Consider the following 23,728-nt stretch of genomic DNA (forward strand, 5'->3'; position numbering starts at 1 on the left):
TTTGTCCAGTAAAGAGAAGGATTGCAAATGTCAGTCCTTGTTCTAACATAACCCAGAGTTCTCCAGACTTTTACAGCCCTCAAAGGAAAGGATGAGTAAGGCCCAGGTCAAGGTACTAGAGCATTTGGCTGGGTTTTGGAGCCTGTATGTGGGGAACTTGCCAGACCTCAAGTATACAAGGACAAACACGTGCCAGGTACTCCTGGGCTTCAATGAGGCAACGGTTCCAGGATAGGGCTGGTTACACTCAGGCCAGATAGTTGGGGCTGAACAACCCTGGCTGCCTCTCTGCTTGGTCAGGTAGCTTGGAAGGTGGGAGAGTTGGTGGTGGACTGGCTCTGAGCTTGTGGCTTGGGTAGATAGCCATTCCTGGGCCATGTTGATGGGCTCTTATCCAGACTCCACATCCTTCTTGAGGCAGGTAGTAGCTTGGCCTCTGCCATCCTCCTGACCCTGACCAAGAGATGTCCGGTGGGGGAGCGTGGAGTTTATGAGTAGTGGCCTGCAGAGAGGCTTCTCCGTTGGTAGCACTTAAGGGCCAGGGGTTATGCTGATGCTGATACATGGTCTCCCACCAAGTGTACTAGGTGGAGTTGGTGCCTCTGGTTAACTGGGAGTGTGGGCTTGGGCAGCTGACCACCAGGGGCATCTGTCTCACAGGTCAGACTTCCTGTCCAAACCCAGCCAGACCAGAGGGCACTTTGGGTCAGCCCTGTTCTCTGTGAAACCATTAAGACAATACTCTGAGTGTCTGCACTCACTTGGGGTCTTCTCTCCTGTCCTGGTATTTCCACTGTCAGGCTGTGGTCCAGGAGAAAGGTGAGCAGACTCTAGGGTACCCTGTTCTGGTTTATAGCACAGATCCCAGAGCATGGGGATGGGCTGTACACATGCCATTGTACATGGGGAAGAGGACCATTGGGCTGATTTAGGGATTCCAGGGCATTACCAGGCAGCCTGAGGTGGATACAGGGTAGCCCACCTGAGGATCATAGTGTAGGGGAATGCTGAGGTGTTTGTGGATACATATAGGTGCTTCAAGGTGTCTGTGAGCTGTGGCCACACATGCATATACCCAGAGATTACCAGGATGAGTTCCTTCATCTGACTGACCATGGTGAAGGTCTGCAAAGACTGAGCCTAGGTTTTTGGGGGTCCCTAGGAACAGAGCTAGGTCCCAGAGTTAGGAGCTTTCAGCATGGCATCAAGAAAGAAGACTATGCCCCCACTTGCATGGATTACATATTACATATTGGCCATTGGCCAGGTTTGTCCGAGGTCATGTGTAAGTTGGGTTGTCTCCTGGCCAAGGTGGTATTGTATAAGGGCTCCTACGAACAATTGATTCATCTCGGAAGAGCACCTAGGAAGGAGGTACCTGCCATTGCTCTTCCCACAGACATGGATAACCTGACCAAGTGGAATTAAGTCATCCAGCTTCAAGGAGCATATCCCAGGATATATGTTCCTATGCATCCTCTGGGCAACTCAGTAGGGAAACATAGTGTCTGATAAGACAGGAAAGGCTGGCAGTTCTGCAGCCTCCCATCTTGCTGGGCTGGGGCTAAGCTAGGGGGCAGGGCAGGTGGTAAGGGACTTGGATCAGCCTAGGATATGGTGGGCTGGAGCCAATGTGTAGTTGAAAACCAAGCTGAGGCTGCACTGGACCCACGGGAACCCAGAGTGACTGCTTCACAAGCCATGCCTTCAGGTAGGAGCAGGAACCCTTTATCCTAGGCCTAGTCTTCGGAGCCAGCTTGCCAAGAGTTACAGCAGCTAGGCCATGGGGAGTTCAAGATGGATCAGGAGAGCTTTGCTTAGGGCAGAACCAGTTCGGGCTGGAGTGGAGACTGTAAGGGCATACTAGGTGCAAGCAGTGTAGGACTGGGCCTGCTCCTAGGGAACACTTGGGTTCTAGGGCAGACAGGAAGAAAGGGAGTAGAGAACCCAAGTGGTTGGTAGAGTCTAAGTGGTCTTTCCTCCCGGTAGGCTGGCGGAAACTCCTAATGTCCAGCACCCAGGACCACACAACTGGCCTTTATTCTCAAGAAGCCTGTTCCCTACTTCCCCTACTGGGATTCCCATTGTGGCATGCAACGGGGTCCTTTGTGCAGGGACCACCATCTCATTCTCCAAAACACGCCTCAGGCAGCAGCGGACAGAGGGGAGGAGAAAGGACTTATGGGCGGGACAAGTGGTGATGTCAGGGAAAGGGGCCTTTTATAAGCCCCAGCTTTCCGATGGGCACAGCTAGACCAGGAGGATCACGAGGCATCCTTGGAGCAGGTTAGTGACTCATCTATGGCCCCTGGGCTGGATGGGTGAAGGGGCCACCAAGAGTCCACTCAGGGCTGTACTGGGGGGTGATTTTGAACTTACAGAAAGATTGGAATAGGTGCTGAGGTCTCACAAGCAGAGAGACCAAGTGCAGCCCAAACACCCGAGCAGATTCTTGGGATCCTGTGAGAGTCTCAAATGACGCTCAGAACTGGGTATACAAAAAGGCTGTGTCCAGCAGAAGGAGGTTTATGTTCTTCAACTGTGACATGAGATAGGAGCGGCTTCAGAATGAGTTCAGAAGGTTAGGGCCATCTAAATGTGGCACCTGTAGATAGACAGTGATTCATACTGAAGCCTTAGTTTGGATTCCTTGGCTAGGTGCATATATCCACTCTAGGGTGGTGGTTCTCAACCCTCATGATGCTGACCCTTTAATGCAGTTCCTCATGGTGTGGTAACCCCCATCTTAAATTATTTTCATTGCTACTTTGTAACTAATTTTGCTACTGTTCTGAATCATAACATGTTTTCCGATGGTCTTAGGCCATCCCTGTGAAAAGGCTATTCGAACCCTCAGGGGTCACAACCCACAGTTGAGAACCACAGCTCTAGAATGTATCAGCCTGCAGCCTTCCTGCAGGTCTGGGCCCCTGCTCAGGGAGAGCTGGATTCCTTGCAGAGGGTACCCTTGAATATGCAGGGAAGTTTTTCAGGTCCTTTGTTCAGTGGGGTGGAGAATCTGGATTCCCCAGGACTCCCAAAACTCAGGCTCACAAAATCCAGACTGGGTCATGTTTGTGTCCCCCTCCTCCAAAGTCCCACCCCTGGGCAGTGGACTCTTGGCCTCTCCACCCCATTGGCCTCTCAAACATTGCCTCCCAACTTCTGAGAGCTCTCAAGTTTCCCGATACTTTTCATCCCTACCCCTGACATGCCTGCCTGCTTCTGCTCTGATCTTGAGTGTGTCCTTTGCTTGAGGGCAAGCCACCCAATGTAAGGACCTTGAAGGTAGGGTTCTATCCAAACCAAATCCCAGATTCTGTGGGGCTGCTGGGGCCTCAAAGTCTTGGCACTTTTAGTGACTCCCACTGTGTACATCTGTTGTGGATGTGGACACCAAGGGGCATGGACAGGCGTGCTGGACTGGATGGACCCTACTCGGGGAGAACTGGTTCCCTGCAGAGGGTGCTTTGGAGTGCACAGGAGGTTGTGCAGCTAAGGATCCTTTGTTCAGTGGGACGCCTCTGTGCTAGTCTTAGATCCTCAGTGTCTGTCACCATCCCCATTATAACAAGTCATAGACCTCTGGGTACCACACATGTCTGTGGAGACATTCTGCTGGTCCATGGGAATGGATGGAGAAACTGGCTTCCTGGTTTGGGGTGGGAGCAGATGGCTGAATTAGTGGTGAAGGGCTGTGGCCTCTCCTCCCACAGGCTGCTCGTCATGAGCCTCCGAGGCTCCCACCTCCACTCCTGCCTCTGGATGTTGTTGGGTGCCACCTTGGCTTTGGGGCAGGGGCAAGGTAAGGAGACAATGCCCCCACTGCCTGCAGGAGGAACTCCGCTGCAAACCTTTGACCTTCCATAACAGGCGTTTCCAAACAGATTGAATGTCTGTGTAAGAGCTGTTGCAGCAACAGGCAAGCTGTCAAGACAAAGGGAGAGAGTCTTCATTCTCAGCTTTTGTCCTGACCTTTGGCCCTGTGGTCTTCCAGCTTCAGTCTTGCTTGGGGAGTTTTGTTTGTTTGTTTGTTTTTTGTTTTTTTTCTCAGCTTTTTCAGGATTACTAGCATACTCCAAATTTAATCCTGTAGCGATGCTTTGCTTAGTTATTCTGTGAACCTTTCAGTGTGGTATCAGACAGCACACACACAGCTTAATCGAGAGAAAGATTCCTGCCTCCTCCTTCCTGAGATGAAAAGGCCTTCCTGCACTGTCTTAGACAGGTGGTGCATCTCTCCTCTGCACAAGTCTTAGGACAAGAGTTTCTATCTGGTCCCCTCCTATTTGGCCACTCCACCCGCTCTTCTTGGGAAAGGCTCCCCTGGTGTCTTCCATGACCTCCAAGGGGTTTGTACAGGACTTGGGGAGGGTCTGTGTTGCAGATTTCTTCCAGTGGAACTGCTGCTGGCTCAGGTGGGTCCCAGAAAGACAAGTTGCTGTGTCCCTTTAGCCTCCACACTCATGACTACACCTAGGTCCCAGGAGCGCTTGACTGGTTTGAACCTGCTTCTAGGATTATACAAATATCTAACCTCATCCATGTTAAGAACCTCTTCCTGTCCCTACTATCCACTGCACTGTAGGCAGGTCCAGCTCAGGTTGGCCTGGAGCCCAGAAGACTTCATTTCCCAGCATATCCACCATCCAGAGAGGTGACTACCACACAGGAGAGTCCCTCAAGCTCCCTTTGTTCAGACAGAGGAGCCCCAAGGCAGGCTTGTGGACTGGGACTTCAATCAGAAGGAAGTCTTGCTATGAGTATGACCAATTGAGAGAGATTCCACAAGACCCACAATGCACTGCTCTCCCACCTCAGATCTCAGCTTGTCAGGCTGCCCCTCATCAGCCCTTTGCATGGCTGCAGTGGACTGGGGTCTCAGAGAACAACCAAAGAGGCAGGGTCCACATGTCCGCCTACTGGCTGGGAAGTACAGCTGAGGTTCAGGAGGGGAGCATGTGCCTGTGCAGTCTCTGAGAGGGAAGTTCTAAGTCTCTAACACATTGCAGGGGGAGGAGAGAAACAGAAGGCTCTTCATGGCAAGGGTTGGGGCCCCTGCTCACAGCTGGCCTGTCAGAGCCCCACCTTCTCCTGTCACATTTCTGCCTTCGGCAGATCACTGTCAGAGCAGCCAAGCCCATCTGGAAACAGCTCACTCTGAATGGGCCATTGTGTCTACCCCAGACGCCCCAGTCTTTGCCTATCTCTCTGTGCCCCCGCACATGGCGAAGGGACTAGAAGAGGCCTCTGTCCCCATTTTCCAAAAATAACTGCCTGCACCACAGAGCCCGGAAGCTTTCTGGGAGGTCAGCACAGACCCCACTGCCCTGTCCTCCCCATTGACCATGGGTATCTCCCCCACTTCCATGGGTAGCAGGAGCTTGAAGCAGCTGGTCACATTGCATCCACCATCCGAAAGCAGAGAGGACTGAACGTGTGCGCTAGAGCTCAACTCACTAGCTCAGTGTCGCCAAAGGAATAGTTCCATCTGCAATTAAAACGTGTCTCCCCACATTGTTAACAAATCAAGATAATCCCCTACAGGCATACTGTCAGTCCAATATCCCAGGCGATTTTAGATTCTGTCAAGCTGGCAGTACTAACCATCATACTGCCAACTCTAGTGTGAGGGCTAAAGCTAGATGTGCATCCTACACGTGCCCACATTTAGGCACAGGTGCACACAGACACACCGTGTGCGCATAAACAGACAGCCACCGCCACACTTCCAGCTGACGTCCTTTACCCAGTCTGCCCACAAGGGGTGCATCAACTTAGCATGACTTTGGCAGTGGGGGGGGGGGGCATCTTCAGCAGCACGGCTGCTTCTACAGAATTCTTGAGAGCAGGAGACTCAAAGCAGCTTCTAAGGCCCTGGGCAGTGGGTCAGCAGCTGCTGTTTTACCTCTGCACCTCTAATCATCACAGGGTGGGCACTGCCCCTGATGCTGATCTGAGCCTCCTTTGCAGCAGGGGCTTCCCCTTGGGTGGGATTAGACTCCCTCCTGCTGAAGCTAACAGTGTGGCCATGTCATCAAGAATCTTAAGGGTGAAGGATTTTTCCTTCACAGAAAAATCTTGAGCCACAGACTCTTCAGACACCTAGATGAAGATATGTCCCTTCCAAGATCTTAGGGGAGGCCTCCCTCTGGTTGTAGGAGGCGGTCAATTAGTCACTGGTAAGTCTGTCTTGCACCCCAACCTCCAATCCTGTTTTTACAGTAAGCGGCCGTCTAAGGCTGGCAGTACTGCCTGAGGACCAGCTGCAGATGAAGTGGAGGGAAGCAGAGGGAAGTGGCCTTGGCTACTTGGTGCAGGTGACACCCATGGCAGGTATGGCTTCTGCTCCTTTTCCATTAGGACTGCTAGAAATGGGTCTAGGCTCTCAAGAAAATGAACCCAGTCCCAAGTGTTTTGGCAACGCATGCATGCAGTTTTACTTCTGCGGAATGGTATATAGCCAAGTTTAATCAAGTAAGTGAGCACAGCCAGCCAGAGGCCCCACTGTGGTTTTGTTCCTAACCACTCTGAGCGATCAGAGCCGGGTCTCACATTCTTACAGATTGGCTAGCTTAAAGCAATATAATTGGTTAACAGAGTACAGCTTCTAAGAGTACGATGCAACCTTGAGCACAAACATGGATCTTAGAAAAATGCTGAAGGGTGGACAGGGACTTTTTTCTCCCAGATGCCTTTTTTAAAAAAAAATTTATTTTCTCCACAAATTTCTTTAAAGATGGAACCTCCTTTGTCTCATTAAATGCTTCAGTAGAAAAGGCAGTGCATTTTATTTACACCTACAGGACCGAGGCTCTCCACTGAGAAAAGCAAGGAGAATGACTCTTAACAGGGGGTCACTGGGCTTGCTCCAGCTGGCGTCTCCCCACACCACCCAGTGGCTCCCACTCTCTGGCCGGGCCATTTCTACATTTCCACTGTCAGCTTCCATCACATGGAGCAGCTGCAGCTGGGGAGGCCTCTGTATTCCCCTGCACCCAGCACCAGCACACACAGAAGGTGCTCAGGACATATGCTTTGAAGAAGTAGTGACTCCCTCATCAGAACAGGTCTGAGGGCTTTAAGAACAGCCTGGATCCCGCATGCAGTGAGCGTGTGAGAGAGCATTTAGCCCTCCAGTTACAGGGACAGGGTCGTGATGACACAGGCTTAACTTGGGTGTGGTAAGGTTTACCTGTTTTCTAATACTGAGGCAAGAGGATCCCCTGTTCAAGGCCAACTTGAGTTACATAGATGCTCTTTTTGTTTTTTCCCCCCTGTGGCTTAGAGGAAGATTAATAGATTCAGCTTCATAAGTTATAAAATAACAATTGCAGGGATGGGGATGTAGATCAGTGGTAGGCTTGCCCAGCATGTGCAAGGCCCTGGTGTGATTGAGTTCCAGTATTGAAAAAGGAAAAAAGAAAAACTAAGAATTTAAACATCCATATTAAGTTATATGAAACAGAAAAGTTAATATGGGTAGACTAGGAAGAAATGATAGAAAAGGGAATGAATTATGTAAATAAAAACATGAGGTGACTCAACAAAGCCAAAAGATATCTTATAAAATAAATAAAATGGATTACACAATACTAATAAAATCAATAACAAAGTAATTAATTTGAGTTTAAATCTACAATCTTCCAATTTGCTTTCTTTTTAGAAAGATTCTAAATGGATAATGATCCAGAGTATTCTTTTTAGCCAGTATGACAGTCTGTCTTCTTAAATTGTGTGTGTGTATGTGCACACACAGACGTGTGTGTGCGTGTGCATTGGTGCAGGTGCCCTTAAGCGCCAGAGGAGATGGATGTTTCTGGGTCTGGAGTTACTGGCAGCTGCGAGCTACCAAGTGTTGGCCCAGAACTGAACTTCATCTGTTACTCCTAACTGTTTGCCATCTTTCCAACCCCAATCTTTGTCTTTTAGTTGAAACATTTTATCTATTTTTATTTAACAAAGTAATTGATTTATTGAACTTTAAAGCTACATTCTTCCAATTTGTTTTCTTTTTGATATACTTTTGTTACACTTTTATTCTCTTCTTCTTTGGGGCTATTTTTATGGGAATTTTAAACACCTGGAAAACAACAGGGTGTAATGGAGTCTGGGGTTCCGCACTAAGCACCACAGGTAACATGTGGCCAGCCCAGCTTTGTTTCCCTTCTTGTCACCCTCCTGGCTGCATGATCTTAAAGCAAATCTGAGACATTGTACAGTCTGTCTGTATTTGTTCTCCTTGAAGAAGGAACGACTCAAACACAGCTCAAGGGCCATTGGCATGCCTCCAAATTAAAACCACAACTTTGTAGTTCATCCAGAAATATCTTCTACAATTGCGCAACCTTAATTAGGACCCCAAACGAGGATACACATCCCCCCCCCCCCGAAATAGGGTCTTTCTTTGTGGCCCAGCTTGTCCTTGAGCTCACAATTCCCTTGCCTCAGCCTCCTGAGTATTGAGATTGCCAAGTGTGCGCCACACACCAGGTTGAGGTATACATCTTGCTAGTCTTGTGCCTCTTTTAATTTTTCCTCTCTCCTTTTCCCTTGGTATTTACTTGTAGGAGAAGCCAGATCCCCGTTTCCTTGTCTAGCAATGACATCTTTGAGATGCTGTGTGATTTGCCCCTCTCTCCCCTGTGTCTCCTGCAGATTGGTAGTTGGATCCTGGAGTTTAGTCAGGTTGAAGTTAACCTGTGTTTGCTAGTGAAGATTGTTGCTAGTGGTATGGGTGTTCTTGTTTTTTTTTTGTTTTGTTTTGTTTTGTTTTGTTTTTGTATCGCAGATGGCTGTCCATGTTTACTTTTACTGTAGCATTAAGATTGGCTGGCAGGTATTAGATGAAGAGTTCATGAGCTTGATAGTCACTCATTCATCTCCTCATGCCCCAGTGACCACCTTAGACACAGCAGTACACATCCTTATAAACATGTGGCAAGCCTGATATCTTTGTCACCTTTCATAGGTGGTGCTTCAACCTCTGAATACCCCATCTCTATCCTGCTTCATGAATCCTATTCTGTAGATATATTAAATCTCATAACATATTTTCAGTATGACAGTTGGTTATTAGTCTATATCTATAAAGGTGGGCTCATGTCCTAGTCTGTTTTCTTTTTCTTTTTTTTAAGTTGAGATAGGGTCTTTTTTTTTTTTTTTGCAAGGCAAAAATTTATTAATGGCTAGGTCTTATTTTCAATCTCCCATGGTAGGAGAATAGAAACAGTCCATATTAAAGGCAAAAGCAGTTTCTTTACATTAAGCAAGAAAGTGATTTAAGAGTGGAATATTGCAGTTATTTTTATGATCATGGGAATGGTACGTGTTTATGGTCATAGAGTTCACAAACCACAAAACATCTTATGGTCAGTCAATTCTCAGAACAACAAAAACAATTTATGATGTGTAATTCACAATGTTGTTGAGGAAAAACCACCCAAAATGTTAACCTCTAGCTGAGGAAATGATAAAAATTTAACATTGTTTAATTAAAAAGAAAAATGAAGTCAGCTGTCTTTAATCTGTAACAAACCAAAGGCAACAGGAAGTAAACTATCTCAATGAACACGGTTTACACAGGACAAGTGTAAGCCTGTATCCAGTGACCCCCACTTCCAACAACAAAGCCATGCCTCCTTAAAACCCCACACACGATGGGGGACATTTTCTTTCCAACCACCAAATTCCACTCCCTATCCCCTAAAGGCATGTAACTATATCATAATACAAAAATGCATTCAGTCCAAATACAAAAGATCCCACTCTATCACAATCTAAACAACATTTAAAAGTCCAGAGTCTCTTCTGAGTCATGTAGTAACTTTCATTGTAATTAAAATAAAAAACAGATTACATACTTCCAACATATAATGGCACAGGATACTCATCACCATCCCCAAACACAGGGAAGAAAGTATGGAAATACTGGACCAAAACAAGACCGAAAACCAGCCGGGAAATTCCAAACTATGTTTCCATGTCTGATGTCAGAATGTTCTGCAGAAATCCAATTCCCTTCAGTTGTGTTGACTGCAACACACTTCTTTCTCAGGGGATGGCTCCACTCCTTGTGAGCAGCTTTCTTCACCAGATATCTCATAACTCTGGCATCTCCAATATCTTGGGGTCTCCAAGGAAATACAGGTTTCTCCTTCACAGTTTCACACAGTAACCTCTCTGGGCTTCCATTCAGCACACCCCTGACACATGGATGGCCTTAGTCGCTTTCCTTAAACAAGGAGGAAGGTTCCGCATACCTTTCTTCTATCCTTGAAGCCAGAATTATGAGGTCAAAGCTGCCGAGTTCTCTTGGCCACTTCTCCAGCTTTGTTTTCAATAATTTCCTTCACCGCCTAAGGCTGGTTGTTCTGGAACTTGCTTTGTAGACAAGGCTGGCCTCAAACAAGAGATCTGCTTGGCTCTGCCTTCCCAGTGCTGGAATTAAAGGCATGTATCCCCACACCTGGCTGTAAGCTTCTTTTTAATTTCTTTCACAAGTTGGAAATTTCTCCGGGTGGGATGGTGCCCTGAGGTCACCACTACCATTTTTCTATTTCTTAATCTGTTTATCTCCTGGAACACAGAATTCAATTTCATTACACTTAACTCCATTCCTGGTGCACACACATCGACCCACATGTATGTTCACATATGTATAGTAAATTTGGGAGTCTCAACAATTCTGCACCTCCACCTAGGGGACTTGGAGCAGGAGCTGATATTAACCACCAAGATGCCCAAGGCCACTGTGGGTGGCCTGAGCCCTTCCAAGGGCTACATCTTGCAGATCTTCGAGCTCACTGACTCTGGGCCTGTCCTGCTGGTGCGAAGGGAGTTTGTGAGTAAGTCCTCCTGCACACAGACAGGGGTGGGTGTGGGCGGAAGCATCTGGCCTTGTGACCTGGGGCATTTTGCCTGTGAGGTGCTAGGGTCTTGTTTCCTGTTCCTGACATTGCTGCTCTCCTCCCATGAGGTGGAAATGTTCAGGAAAGTATATAAACCCCCAAACCCCAAGCCCCTGCTTCCACCCTGGGCTGATGTCCTAACAGTCAGTCCCTCCTCTCTCTGCAGTTGAGGATCTGAAGAGCCACTCTCTGAGCAGAGGCAGCCGGAGGCTGGTAGGACCCACCCCGGATCCTACCTCTTTCCCTCTGCCGGCCTCAGACCCTGAGAAAACACCTGAGCCCAGTATCGCCTTCACCTCGAACAGAGACCGGCCCATTCTTGGTGGGTCAAAGTGGAGTGGAAGTAAATCCTGGGGGTTGTGTGTGTAGCGGGGGGGGGGGGGGGAAGCCCTCTGATGCTTCTTGTGTCTCTTGCCTTATGGCCATAAACTCTTATTTGTATTTGATCACATGCTCTAGCTTTAATTTAGGCTAGTCATATTCCTGGACTCACAATCTCAGGTACAGGGGCCAGGTAGTCTTTGTCCCAGAGCCCTAGCTCAGGTCTGGGAGGTGCGTGGTAGCAGATGTAACTCTTCCCCTTGCCTCCAGCAGTGGCCAATAAGGATCAGAGGAAACCCAAGCAAGGCTTTAGTGTGCAGGACCCCGCTCAGCCAACCACAGACCTGGAGAGGCAGAGCCACATTGCAGACTCTGTGGGGAAGGGAGAACAGCTAGGTAAGGTGACGGCTGTGTTCTGTGGGGTCAGATCAAGCGAGGCCACCTCCTTGCCTGTGCCCCTCGCATCAGGAGCACACTGCCTTCTTCACCAGACACAGAGCTGTGGGAAGACTTCTGTGCTCAGATTTGGTCATTACTGCCTCATGTCAGGCCCTGTGCCCCATTATGTTGTTATGAATCGGGTCTTCTACTGCAATGTTTACCCCACTATTGAGGGTCTTACAGACATGCCTGAGCCTCCCCCTTTAGACTGAGCATCAGAAACCACAGAAAAATCACCTACCTGGCTGTGTTTAAAAATCTCATGAGGCCTGCCAGGAGCAATCTGTGTCAAATTATCAGGGGCCCAAGGAAGCATGTTATCCACAAAGAACTCTAGGGTGATGGAAGATTCTGAGGTCACAGAAGTAGTTCCTGATTGCTACTGCCCTGCCTGGTCTTCCTGCCAGTTTATACGGTTTGGACTGTCTGTGGTGCTAGCACCCCCACCCGTGACTGGTGGCCACCTACAGGCAGTTAGGTCTGGAAATGTGGGTGCTGGAGCCTGCTCAGCCCAGGGACTAAATTGTCAGATTCAGACATAGTGCTGCCAGGGGCCTTGGAAGGCAGAGGTGACCCTTAGACCTGAGACTGTGATCAGCCCTCTTTGAAACCCCAAACTAGGATGCAAGAGGCTTTTCTAAGTCTAGGGGGACACAAAGTCCTTGAAGACCCTGACCCCGAAGATCTCAGGGAAGGGTATTTTGAGGCCTTCAGTCAGGTCTACAATACCTCAGGTGTCCTGGGGAGGCCACAAGCCTCACCAAATATCTCACCCATTCTTACCTGCCCCAGCTGACCCCCAGTTCCACTGTATGCCCCCAATTCCTACCGATATAATCTTCCTGGTGGACGGGTCCTGGAGCATCGGCCACAGCCACTTCCAGCAGGTCAAAGACTTCCTGGCCAGCATCATCACACCGTTTGAAATAGGACCAGATAAAGTCCAAGTAGGTGGGTACCACCTCCTTTGTCTTGCCCTTGGGGGAGATGGGACCTCTTAAGCCCTCACCAGCAAAGGCTGGCAGCTGCCCTCATAACAGGATAGGAAATGCTATAGCCTCCCAAAGTCCATCAGCCTGTGAGGAGAGTTGAGAAACCTGGCTGATGGAAGCCTGCTTGGTCTGGATTGGGTCATGTGACTGATTCACTTTCCCTGTGAACCAGGGTAGCTGTTATAGTCTGCGGGAATGACTGACTCCTAGTCAGTCCCTCTGATGATACTCCTAGGAGAGCCTTAGACCCTGAAAATGTGTCTTTTCCTGGAAGTGGAACCACCAATGGCTGTGCCCAGAGCAGGCAACTCTGTAGACTTCAAAATAGTCCTGGCATTGAGGGTGCAGTAGTACAATATTGCCTAGCGTGCTTTCCCTAGGGCTGCAAAAAAAAAGAAGGAAAGAAACCAAAAATCAAACAAAACAAAACACCCTCAGCAGCCAGAGTCCACCCCCAGGTCTGACTCAGTACAGTGGAGACCCCCAGACCGAGTGGGACCTGAACTCCTTCCACACCAAGGAGCAGGTGCTGGCAGCTGTGCACAGCCTCCGGTACAGGGGAGGAAACACATTCACAGGTAAGTCTTGAGCCTTGAGGTTTGGCTATTATGAAGCCCCTTGACCAACCTCCTTTTAATCCCCTTCCACCCCTGAACATTGGTATGATGGGCAGGTGCTGAACCCACTCCATACTTTAGAGAGCAAACTCCACCTGCACCACCTACCTCAACCTTCGGCAAAAGTGTGGAACTTTGGGCACCTTGTTGAGATCGAGTGTCTGTGCTGATCATAGGCAGCTTCTGTCTGGGTCCCAGACTGAGCTGAACTCTCAGTCTCACAGGTGGCTTCTTAGAAGACACAGACATGGCCTTGCTGGGCCTTGGGTACCCTCCACAGCAGGCGCTGTCCCTGATCCCCGGTGTCCTTAGTCTGACAAGGCAGGACGGACAAGACGCAAGAACAGAGAGCCCTGGGATCAAGTGTGGGAGCAGCTGTAGCCGAGAAGGCACCTGAGGAGGGAGTGGTTGCCTGTCACTTTGTCCCTCATGTTCCTAAGGCCTCGCCCTAACCCATGTATTGGGGCAGAACCTGAAGCCAGCAGCAGGTGCCCGTTCAGAGGCAGCCAAGGTGTTGATTCTGGTGACAGATGGCAAGTCCCAAGATGATGTGCGCACAGCTGCCCGGATTCTTAAGGATCAGGACATCGATGTCTTTGTTGTGGGTAAGCCTGCACAGTGCCCAGGCCCTAGGTTAGAATGCTCATGGCTGGGTGGGCTCTGGGTCACAGACACATCTGTATTTGGGCTCACCTCCACTGAAAGATTGGGTGACCTGCAGTTTCCACACCGACAGAGGCCAGAGGGTGAGACATGGCTGCACCTTGTAGCAGCATCTCAGTATCTGTCCCTGCCCACTTTGTTGTGACACTCCCCTAACTCCTTGCAGCCCTTCAGCTCACACTGCAGGTAGCCTTCAAACGGCTTCCCTGCCTGGCAACTGCTCTTGTGTCTGACAGCTCTCCTACCTTCTCCATCTGCTCTCCAAGCAAGGATTGTTCCTGGCGCTCTCTGGGGCATCAACCACACTCGCTGCCCTGTGTTCGATGGGGAAGGAAACTTCAAGTGTAGGGGGTTGCTCTAGGAGCCCTACTCTACCCATGAGTCCCCTCTTTTATGGACACCTGTCGCCAACATCCACATAGTCTGGCCCGCTTTCCAGAGCTCCCAGAATTAAGCATACTGGCCTCCCCTGGCTCATTCCTATGTCCCATTGAGATCCCATGGGATCTAGGTCATTGGCTTCACTGTGTGTCCTCCGGTATGCTGGGGACTCTGGCAGGTCTCTCCCCAGGGGCACTGTGTGTAAACAGGATGAGAACTCAGAGTGGCGTACTCTGTTGGCCACCTGCTATCACGTGCTTCCCCAAAGCAGGTGTGAAGAACGCCGATGAGGCTGAACTGAAGCTCCTGGCCTCCCAGCCACTGGACATCACCGTCCACAATGTGCTGGACTTCCCCCAGCTGGCCACCCTAGCTGCTCTGCTCAGCCGCCTCGTTTGCCAAAAGATCCAGGGCAGGGGCCCAGGTAAGGATGCAACCCCACAGTGACCGTAGGACAGGGAGGCTGAGGCTACACCTGGCCAGTTTTCATGGCCTGTACTAAACCAGGGGGATGTCTGTCCTTGGCTATGTTGGGAGAAATTTCCTGTACCTCCTGCACATGGCCACCAGGGGGAGCAAATAGACGCGCTTGCTTGCTCCCTAACTACCTTTCCCCACAGTCAAACCAGCAGTGGCTACTCTGGCCCTGGATCCCCTCCCCATGCCCACCAGACTTGTCCTCACCCACGTCACCTCATCCAGTGTCCACCTGTCTTGGACTCCGGCCTCATACCCACCCCTTAAGTATCTAATTGTGTGGCAGCCTTCTAGGGGTGGTGCCCCCAAGGAGGTAAGAGGGGGTCTCCTGGTTCAGCCTGGCTCGGGTGGGGGGGTGAGGCTCTGCTGAGCTGTAGATGGGCACTAGAATGAAGGTCTCCAGCTCACTAAGTCCACATGAGACAGGAAAGCCAAGGGGGTGGACTTGGGAGTGGGTAGCTATATAAGATGTATCCAACCAGACCAAGTCAGAGTGGGGAGCGCTAAGCAGTGACTGAAGACACCCAGATGTGGTTTTGATGACACACTGATAGACAAATGGATTGTTCCACTGTCTCGCCTGTCTCCATGGTACCTGGTGCTGCTCTGCTCTGTATGGGGACATATTTCAGGATGATGGGACCATGCCCCCCAAGTACACCCTGTTGACAGGACTTTTCTGCCCAGGTGGTGGTGGAGGGCCCTGTCTCATCCATGGAGCTCCGAAACCTGACCTCCAACACAGAATACATGGTCTCCGTGTTTCCTGTCTATGAGAGTGGTTTTGGCAAGAGCCTGCAAGGCTGGGCAACCACAGGTAGAGGGGTGACCTCCGTCTAGTCCGGCCCCTTTGGGACTACACTACCAGGGCATAACTATAGGCAGCTCTGGGTCTAGAGTGTTCCCACGAGCCACCATTCCAAGCCTCTCTGACCCTGGTATTCTCTTTCAAACCCAGTTGTGTCACGCCTCATTCCTTACTACTGCTGCTTAAGGTGTCCTAAGGCTCCTATCCTGGCCACTAGCTCCCAGCTGTTCATGGACCCACCATGATGCCTGGCTAACAGCTGCACTGAGAGAGAACTCATATGCCCTCACTCACCCACTTACAGGGGGCAATTGATGGCTGTTAGTATATTCAGGACTTTGCCAGGTGCAGTAGCACACACTGTAATTCCAGAACTAGAGGGTCAGAGACAGGTGGATGGATCTCTAAGTTCAATGCCAGCATGGTCTACATAATGAGTTCCAGGACAGCTAGGGTTACAAACAGAAACGGTGTCTCAAAAGACAGAAATATGAATAAACAAAAAAGCACAGTATATTCAAGGCTATATACACCAAGGCCATCATAGATCATATTTATTTCCCAAGGAAACTGTACATTTCATTGGTACCCCTGGTCCTTCTTCACCCAGCCCTGGCAACCTCTATTCTGCTGTCTGTCTTTAGTCATTCACAGAGATGGCTTCATATATTGTGTGTGTGTGTGTGTGTGTGTGTGTGTGTGTGTGTCTTTCAACCTGGAGGTTACATCAATCACTACCTTTGTAGCAAATTGCTTTAGGCCAGCAGGATTATCTGGCTCCCCCAGAACTGTGAGTTGAAAACCACAGCCCACTGACAATTGAGACAAGTGCTCTGATTGGTGGTTGTCTACCTGACTGTGCCCCATCTATACATCCCTACCTATTGAAAGTCTTATCATTGGGAAAAGGGTTTCTTTGTTCATGGTTATGAGTTCTGCATGTGCCACACCCCTAAGATTGCCCTGATGGGATGGTCATCCCCCCTCAGCACCCCTGCCTCCACCTGGGGCACTGACCCTGGCTTCAGCGACACCCAGAACCCTCCACCTCACCTGGCAGCCCTCTGCTGGGGCCACTCAGTACTTGGTGCGGTACTTGCTGACTGCCTCCCCTGGGGAGAAGCAAAGGAGAGAGGTGAGAGGTGGGAAAAGGGAGACAGGTGGGACAGATGGCAGGGCTTGGTGCTGAGACATGTGTTGCCGCGTCCCTGCCAGGTACATGTGGGACAGCCTGAGGTACTGCTGGAAGGCCTGGAGCCGGGCCATGACTATGAGGTTTCAGTGCAGAGCCTTCGGGGACCAGAGGCCAGTGAGGTCCGGAGCATCAGTGCCAGGACCAGTGAGTAACCTTCCCAGGTCATGCATCCACATAGCGGATACCGTGCTCTGGGTTTAGTTTATTTGTTTTGTTGTTTTTGTTTTTGTTTTTTTTTTGAGACAGGATTTCTCTGTAGCTTTGGAACTAGCTCTTGTAAACCAGGCTGGCCTCGAACTCACAGAGATCCACCTGGCTCTGCCTCCTGAGCGCTGGGGTTAAAGGTGTGCACCACCACTGCCTGGCTCCCTGCTCTGTGTTTTAGCTCCCTCCAGGGTAGGAGACTGTAGTAATATGAGCCGCGGGGCTGCCTCCCAGCACCCTGGCCGCCTGCTAGCTTATGCCCCGAAATAACAACACACAAATTGTATTCATTTAAACACTGCTTGGCCCTTTAGCTCTAGCCCTTACTGGCTAATTTTGATATCCCAATCAACCCATCTCTAATAATCTGTGAGCACCGGTCTTACCGGGAAGATTCTAGCCTACATCCATCCTGGGTCGGAGCTTCATCGCGTGTGTCTGCCCTGGAGCGGGGCATGGCGTCTCTCTGAGGCATCTGCCCCCAAGAGGAGAGCTGTCGAGTCTAAGCTCACTTCCTCTTCCTCCCAGCATTCTGTTCTGTTTATTCCTCCTACCTATGTTTTAACCTATGAGGGCCAGCCAAGCAGTTTCTTTATTTTTTTAACCAATGACCTTCCTCCATCATTTCCCCTTTTTCTGTTTAAACAAAAAGGAAAGGCTTTAACTTTAACATAGCAAAATTACATATAACAAAACAGTTATTAAGCAAGAATTACAGTTACAATATTTATATTTATTTTATCTTTTATCATAACAATGGAAAACTATAACTATCTATCCATTCTTCAACTCCATCAAAGACTCCAGAAGGATATAATATTACCTAAGTAAACAAGAACTAAGAAACTTCAAACTCTATAAATGACAAAGACATTTCGCTGCCTGGACAGTCACCCAAAGTTCTTTTATACCGTTGGGGCATCCATCTTCAGCCTTCAGGCCCATAGTATCCAGCAGACATTTTTATCAAGCAGGAAATTCCAAAGACAGTTTAGTCACTTTCTGCTGTATCCTGCAGAATGTCTCGCAGACTCTTTCATGAGTCAGGAACCCCGAAAGACCATCTCACCTTTAGGCAAGTTCAGCAGTCCTCTCTCTGCAGGTTCTCTTTGTCCAGTTTATGCAACAGTCCAGGCAAGAACAGTTTTTTGCCCAAATGGCTATCAAACTCCAGGAATGATGATCTTAACCTGCGTCTGCCTGGAGTGGAAGAATCATGGCGACTCCTTGACTCAGTTTCTTTCTCCCAGCATTCTGTTCTGTTTACTCCTCCCACCTATGTTTTAACCTATGAGGGCCAGCCAAGCAGTTTCTTTATTTTTTTAACCAATGACCTTCCTCCATCAGGAGACCACAGCTAACTTTAGATACCCCATATGCTCCTCAGTCCTAGCACATCCCACCCTTTTCCCAGTCCCAAGTGTAGGGATGCCAGCTCCTGCAGCCTTGCTATTCTCTGCAGCTGCTCTGGGGCCCCCAAGACTCCTGAGTTTCTCAGATGTGAACCACAGCTCAGCTTGTGTGTCCTGGGAAGCCCAGAGGCCCGTGCGCCTGGTCAAGGTCAGCTATGTCTCCAGTGACGGCAGCCACTCTGGACAGGTAAGAGCAGGGGCCCAAAAGTCACAAGGGCCTCCTGGGGGACCCAGAATCTCAGGTAGATTCGGCATTCCCACAGACACTGGTGGCCTAGTATTTTTAGGCTCTCATCCCTCATATTCTTCTTCCCTATGGACACCTTCAGACCGGATCTGTTTATCTTCCTTTACATAACCTTTGAGATGGTGCAAGGGACACGGTATTGATTATGTCCCAGTCCACAAGGGGGCTGTGTCTGGCAGGAATTAGGGAATACCTGAAGCAAGGACACATACATATACATTCATGCATAGCGATGTCACTCTGAGACTGTGGTCACACCAGACTGAAAGGCAGAATGGCTTGTGGGGCTAAAAGATGAGACAGGGAAAGGAGTCTCCACTAAGGGAACATTCTGAGGATCCTATTTTGAGAGCCATAGGCTAGCTTTGGCTGTAGATCCTGAGCCTAGGTCCCCATCTTGTCAGGGGCTCATGTGCCTGTCTGATCTGCCTGTCTACCCCCCACAGACTCAGGTTCCTGGGAATGCTACCTCAGCCATCCTGGGCCCCCTTTCTTCCTCTACGAAGTACACCGTCCGAGTCACCTGTTTTTATTTCGGGGGTGGCTCCTCTGTGCTGACCGGCCATGTGACCACAAGTGAGTCAGTGACATCAAGGCTGGGAGGAGCTGGACTGTGTCCTTATGTACTGCTGAAGGGCCTATGTTGGGTGTCTGACTGGCTGTACTAGGCCAGGTGGGTACAAGTGTCTGTACAGTGATGTAAGGTCTGCCACGAGACAAGGGCCAGGGCCACTGCTCAGTACGATGGACCCTTAGGTCAACACCCTACACCCCATTTCTACCCCTGTCTTCCAGAGAAGGCTCCCAGCCCTATTCAGCTGTCTGTGGTGGAGCTTGCAGGAGATTCGGTCAAGCTATCATGGGTGGCTGCTGCCTTGTCTGGTGTACTTGTTTATCAGATCAAATGGACGCCCTTGGGAGAGGGGAAGGCCCATGAGGTAAGGAAACAGGGGCAGAAGACCTTTCAGAGAAATTCCTATGGCCCCAGATCCCAAAACCATGGGAGACTTAGACTCTGTGTCCATCCATGTCCTGTATCTTGGGAATACCTGTCTGCCATAGCCTGTGATCCTGCCTCTGGAGGGGAGGTTCCCTATGATCCAAGCGGACCCCTGGACTCTCCTTTCTTCAGATCTCTGTCCCAGGGACCCTTGACACAGCCATCCTACCTGGCCTGATGAGTCATGTGGAGTATGAGATCACCATCCTTGCCTACTACAGGGACGGCACTCGCAGCGACCCTGTGTCCCTCCGCTACATCCCCAGTAGGTGCCTTTTCCTCCACTCGGATGGGCTTGGGACAGGGGCAGCACAGAGGGGACCCAGACCCTCCTGGATCCACATGCCCAGAACCTCATACTCCCACTGGCAAACAGGCCCCCTGAGTTCCTGAGACCCTGGGCTGGACCATTGGATCCGAGCCCACAAAGGGTACAGGTTCTTGAGGTGGCTGAGGTTCAAATTCCCCAGCCAGAGTGACATAGCCTCTGTGTAAGACCTTCTAGGGATAGCGGGGGACTCATCAGGGGGCATTGTTAGGGCTGAGCAGGACAGAGCATAAGGTGATGATGCAGGGACTGGCTGGCTGGCCTTCTAGCTGTGGGTACCTCCATTCTGGAGAGCCTTGCATTCCACGTTGTCTGTGCTACTGGATAGCCTCAGCAAGCAGGAACCCCCCATCCAGCCTGGTCTTGTCCTCGGAGACCCCCAACAGCCTACAGGTCAGCTGGACACCACCAAGTGGCCATGTCCTGCATTACCGGCTCAACTATGCGCCGGCCTCGGGCTCTGGACCAGAGAAATCGGTGAGTCTATAAAGAGCCTCCCAGGGATTTAGGTGCTGGTTTTACCTATCGATTGAGGGTAGCAGCTTCTTTACAGAGAGAAGGATGGGCAGAGGGAGTACAGCCTTGGAAGGAGAAGGCAGCCTAAGAGGGAAGGCTCAGAGGCCTCCTCCCCTGCAGATCTCTGTGCCAGGCACCAGGAGCCACGTTGTACTTCCTGACCTGCTGTCTGCCACCAAGTACAGGGTCCTGGTCTCAGCCGTCTATGGAGCAGGAGAGAGTACGGCAGTGTCTGCCACCTACCGCACAGGTTGGTAGGCACCAAGACTGCGACTCCTTCTAAACCTCAAACCCACGCCAGACTCAAGGTCCAGCTAGACATTGTCAGACCTTAGGTTTGGTCACTTCCCAGACTAGGCCAGATCTCACTCAGTGAGACCTCATAGCCAGTAAGAGCTCAGAAGCCAGTGCACCCCAGAGCCAGTGAGGTCCCAGGCCCAACACAGACTGGAGAGGCCATGGAGAGTAGAGTGGGCTGATCAGAGTGACTGGGAAATGGATGGAGAGTGTGGAGAGTTCTACCCAGGAGAGACCTGCCTTTGATGCCACAGGACATAATCAGGTCTCTGGTGGCCTGGTAGCCTCAATCCACAAGGCCAGGATCAGCTGCTCAGGTCACAGGGCCTTCAAAGTCCATGAAGCTCACTGCCCCAGCTATAATATCCCATCTTGGATTATCCAGTCATAGCCCAAATGCCTGTGATGATTGGTTCCTCAATGCTCAGTGAATGGCCACTGTGACTGGAACACTGGCTGTGGCTTCAAGGGTCAGCCTGTATCTCCTCCCCCAGGCCTGTGCTAGTTGCTGTACCCAGTCATCTCCCTGGCCCTACCATCTGGTGCCGGGGGCTCACTTTGGGCCCATAACTTTTTGTGTGCGGTCCCCAGTGGAACCTTGGCTTTGGCCCTGGGTGCGCAGGCTAGGCAGGGGTACCTGCTCACTCGGTGAGATCCCGGCATGGCAGGGAGGGATAGAGTGACAGGGTGGGCATTGCAAAGGGAGGGAAGTGGGGCTGTGCTCACCAGAGGCCTGAAATGGCCCAAAGAGCGGTCCTTTTGGTAGTTGGACTAGCTTTGGTGTGATTCACTGGACGCTCTTTGTCCTCCCAGCAGCCTGCCCAGCCCTGAACTCGGACAGTTCCCTCTCAGGTAGGTCCTGTACGTCTCTGTCAGCTGTGCCTTGTCGTTTGCCTCCTCTGCTTTGCTTGACTCTTCCAAGGTTGGGGCAGAGCATTCATGATCCAGGATCAACCACAGGGTACTTTTCAGGTAGCCCACAAGGCTGTCAGGGAGATTTTACTTTTGCTTCATCCAAAGTTAGTATCGGTGTGTGCAGGGCAGAGGCAGAGCTGGCTAGCTCCACTTGGGCCCTAGGTGGCTCCCTACTGCCAGGCATCTGGGGTAAGCCATGCCAAGCCTGGAATCCTCATAAGGACTATGCAAGAGTGTGGAGAACAGATGTTTAACATGAGGCATGTCAGGGGATTCTTCCAGCAAGGGAGGGCCTTAAAAGTACTGAGTGGACAGATAGGCTTTGTGATAGGAAGGCTGTATCTCACCTGAATCCCAGCAAGAGAGTCTGCCTGGGGCTTCCACTGCCCTGAAGCTGGCAGGGATGGTGAGTGGTGAGATCCATGAATGGAAGGACCCATGGAATGCAGGGCCAGTGGACAGATGGGTAGGCACAGCTGCTTCCTTAAAATGGGCCTCGGAAAGGCTGAGCCTCTGCACCCTTGAGTCTGGTGGTGCACAGTTAAACACCAAATTCCTATGTGATCTACTCCCTGATTTGTGCCAGTTAATGCTATAAAAGGAGCTGGTACTTGGAGGATCAACCATGACACTCATCATCCCAGGGACTCGTATGCCAGTTCAGCTTACAGCTGGGGTCTGGACCCTAAAGGGTCCTCAGGCTACAAGGAACAAAAGGGGCTGCTTGAAACTTCTACTCTGGCTAGAGGGGAATTCACCAAGGTTTTCCTTAAAGGGAACACACTTGGAGCTGGGTTGGGGCAGAATGTGGGTCCTGTTTGGTAGGTGTATGAGGCAGGTGGCTGGCTCTGAGTGTCAGGGGTTCCACTGTGTCCTGTATATGGCTTTCCAAGCTGGGGCATTTGGGTGAGCGATTTCCCCACTGTCAGAACTGGAATAGAGGAAGAGGAGCAGGGATAGACGTCAGCCTAGAGAGAAAGGGGCTAGATTCTCCTCTGGAGGGTGGAGCTGTTCTGGGCCCATGGCCACCTCTAAGACCCCATCCCAGGCCATCTTCTCAGGCCCTCTCTTCGACATTCTGCCACCCCTCTAAGTCAAATCTTTGCCCCTGTCCCTCCCTCTTTCCTGATTGTTCCATTCCCTGTTCCACCAGGGTTTGACCTGATGGTGGCCTTTGGTCTCGTGGCAAAGGAGTATGCCTCTGTTCGAGGTGTGGCCATGGAACCCTCCGCCCTGGGTGCGGCCCCCACCTTCACGCTCTTCAAGGATGCTCAGCTGATGCGGCGAGCCAGGTGCGAGGGGCAGAGGGAACCGTAATACAAGAAGAGGTTGTGTGCCAGGTGATGTTGGTGCACACCTTTAATCCCAGCACTCAAGAGGTAGAAGCAAGTGGAACTCTGTGAGTTCGAGGCCAGCCCGGTCTTCAGAGTGAATGTCAGGACAGACTCCAAAGCTACACAGAGAAACCGTGTCTCGAAAAACAGAGAGAGAGAGAGAGAGAGAGAGAGAGAGAGAGAGAGAGAGAGAGAGAGAGATTGTACAAAATGAGGTAGGAAGAGTTAACATGGGCTCTGCCATGACCCTGGCCCATAACTGACCAGCCTCTGACACCATATCAGCAAACCATAGACTGGCTGGCCTCAGCCCTATACTCCAGAAATTCTCATTTGACAGATTAATGAAGCCTTGTGTGTGGGAGTAGGCTCCGTGCCCAGCATGACTTGAAGCCATGCCTGGGTCTTTTCCATATGTAGCTCAGGGATCATTCACATTCAGAAAATTCTGCATATAAGCCATGGCACCATTCCCTCTGCTTTGTAGCCTGATGACGGGCAAATCTACTACTATCCTTGGTTTGTGAGAAGTGGGTGCTTTCCAAGAAGGCATGAGAAGGCACATGAGGTCCCTGTTATCTAGGAGACACCAATTTCTGCTTACCCTATGCATGAGCCATTAACCTGAACTTGATGCACACAGTGTGACTGAGCAGCAGTCTCACTTCCC

General features: G+C 50.5%; 1 protein-coding gene across 1 annotated transcript in view; it reads left to right on the plus strand.

Annotated features, from left to right (window-relative positions):
• The first annotated feature begins 3,515 nt into the window (after positions 1-3,515).
• Col20a1 (collagen type XX alpha 1 chain) overlaps positions 3,516-23,728 on the plus strand; it is a 34,579-nt gene continuing 14,366 nt past the window's right edge. Inside the window, exons 1-21 of the mRNA XM_075963965.1 lie at positions 3,516-3,805; positions 6,226-6,336; positions 10,704-10,847; positions 11,077-11,232; positions 11,505-11,627; positions 12,465-12,623; positions 13,123-13,242; positions 13,722-13,886; positions 14,597-14,749; positions 14,946-15,115; positions 15,490-15,619; positions 16,600-16,745; positions 16,826-16,949; positions 18,472-18,608; positions 19,115-19,244; positions 19,464-19,606; positions 19,801-19,933; positions 20,325-20,473; positions 20,633-20,762; positions 21,623-21,661; positions 22,878-23,016. Coding sequence (XP_075820080.1) covers positions 3,673-3,805; positions 6,226-6,336; positions 10,704-10,847; positions 11,077-11,232; positions 11,505-11,627; positions 12,465-12,623; positions 13,123-13,242; positions 13,722-13,886; positions 14,597-14,749; positions 14,946-15,115; positions 15,490-15,619; positions 16,600-16,745; positions 16,826-16,949; positions 18,472-18,608; positions 19,115-19,244; positions 19,464-19,606; positions 19,801-19,933; positions 20,325-20,473; positions 20,633-20,762; positions 21,623-21,661; positions 22,878-23,016 — 2,834 coding nt within the window. The 5' untranslated portion in view covers positions 3,516-3,672. The remainder of the gene's footprint in view (positions 3,806-6,225; positions 6,337-10,703; positions 10,848-11,076; positions 11,233-11,504; positions 11,628-12,464; positions 12,624-13,122; positions 13,243-13,721; positions 13,887-14,596; positions 14,750-14,945; positions 15,116-15,489; positions 15,620-16,599; positions 16,746-16,825; positions 16,950-18,471; positions 18,609-19,114; positions 19,245-19,463; positions 19,607-19,800; positions 19,934-20,324; positions 20,474-20,632; positions 20,763-21,622; positions 21,662-22,877; positions 23,017-23,728) is intronic.

The sequence above is a fragment of the Microtus pennsylvanicus genome, chromosome 2 (assembly GCF_037038515.1).
Source record: "Microtus pennsylvanicus isolate mMicPen1 chromosome 2, mMicPen1.hap1, whole genome shotgun sequence".
NCBI lineage: Eukaryota > Metazoa > Chordata > Mammalia > Rodentia > Cricetidae > Microtus > Microtus pennsylvanicus.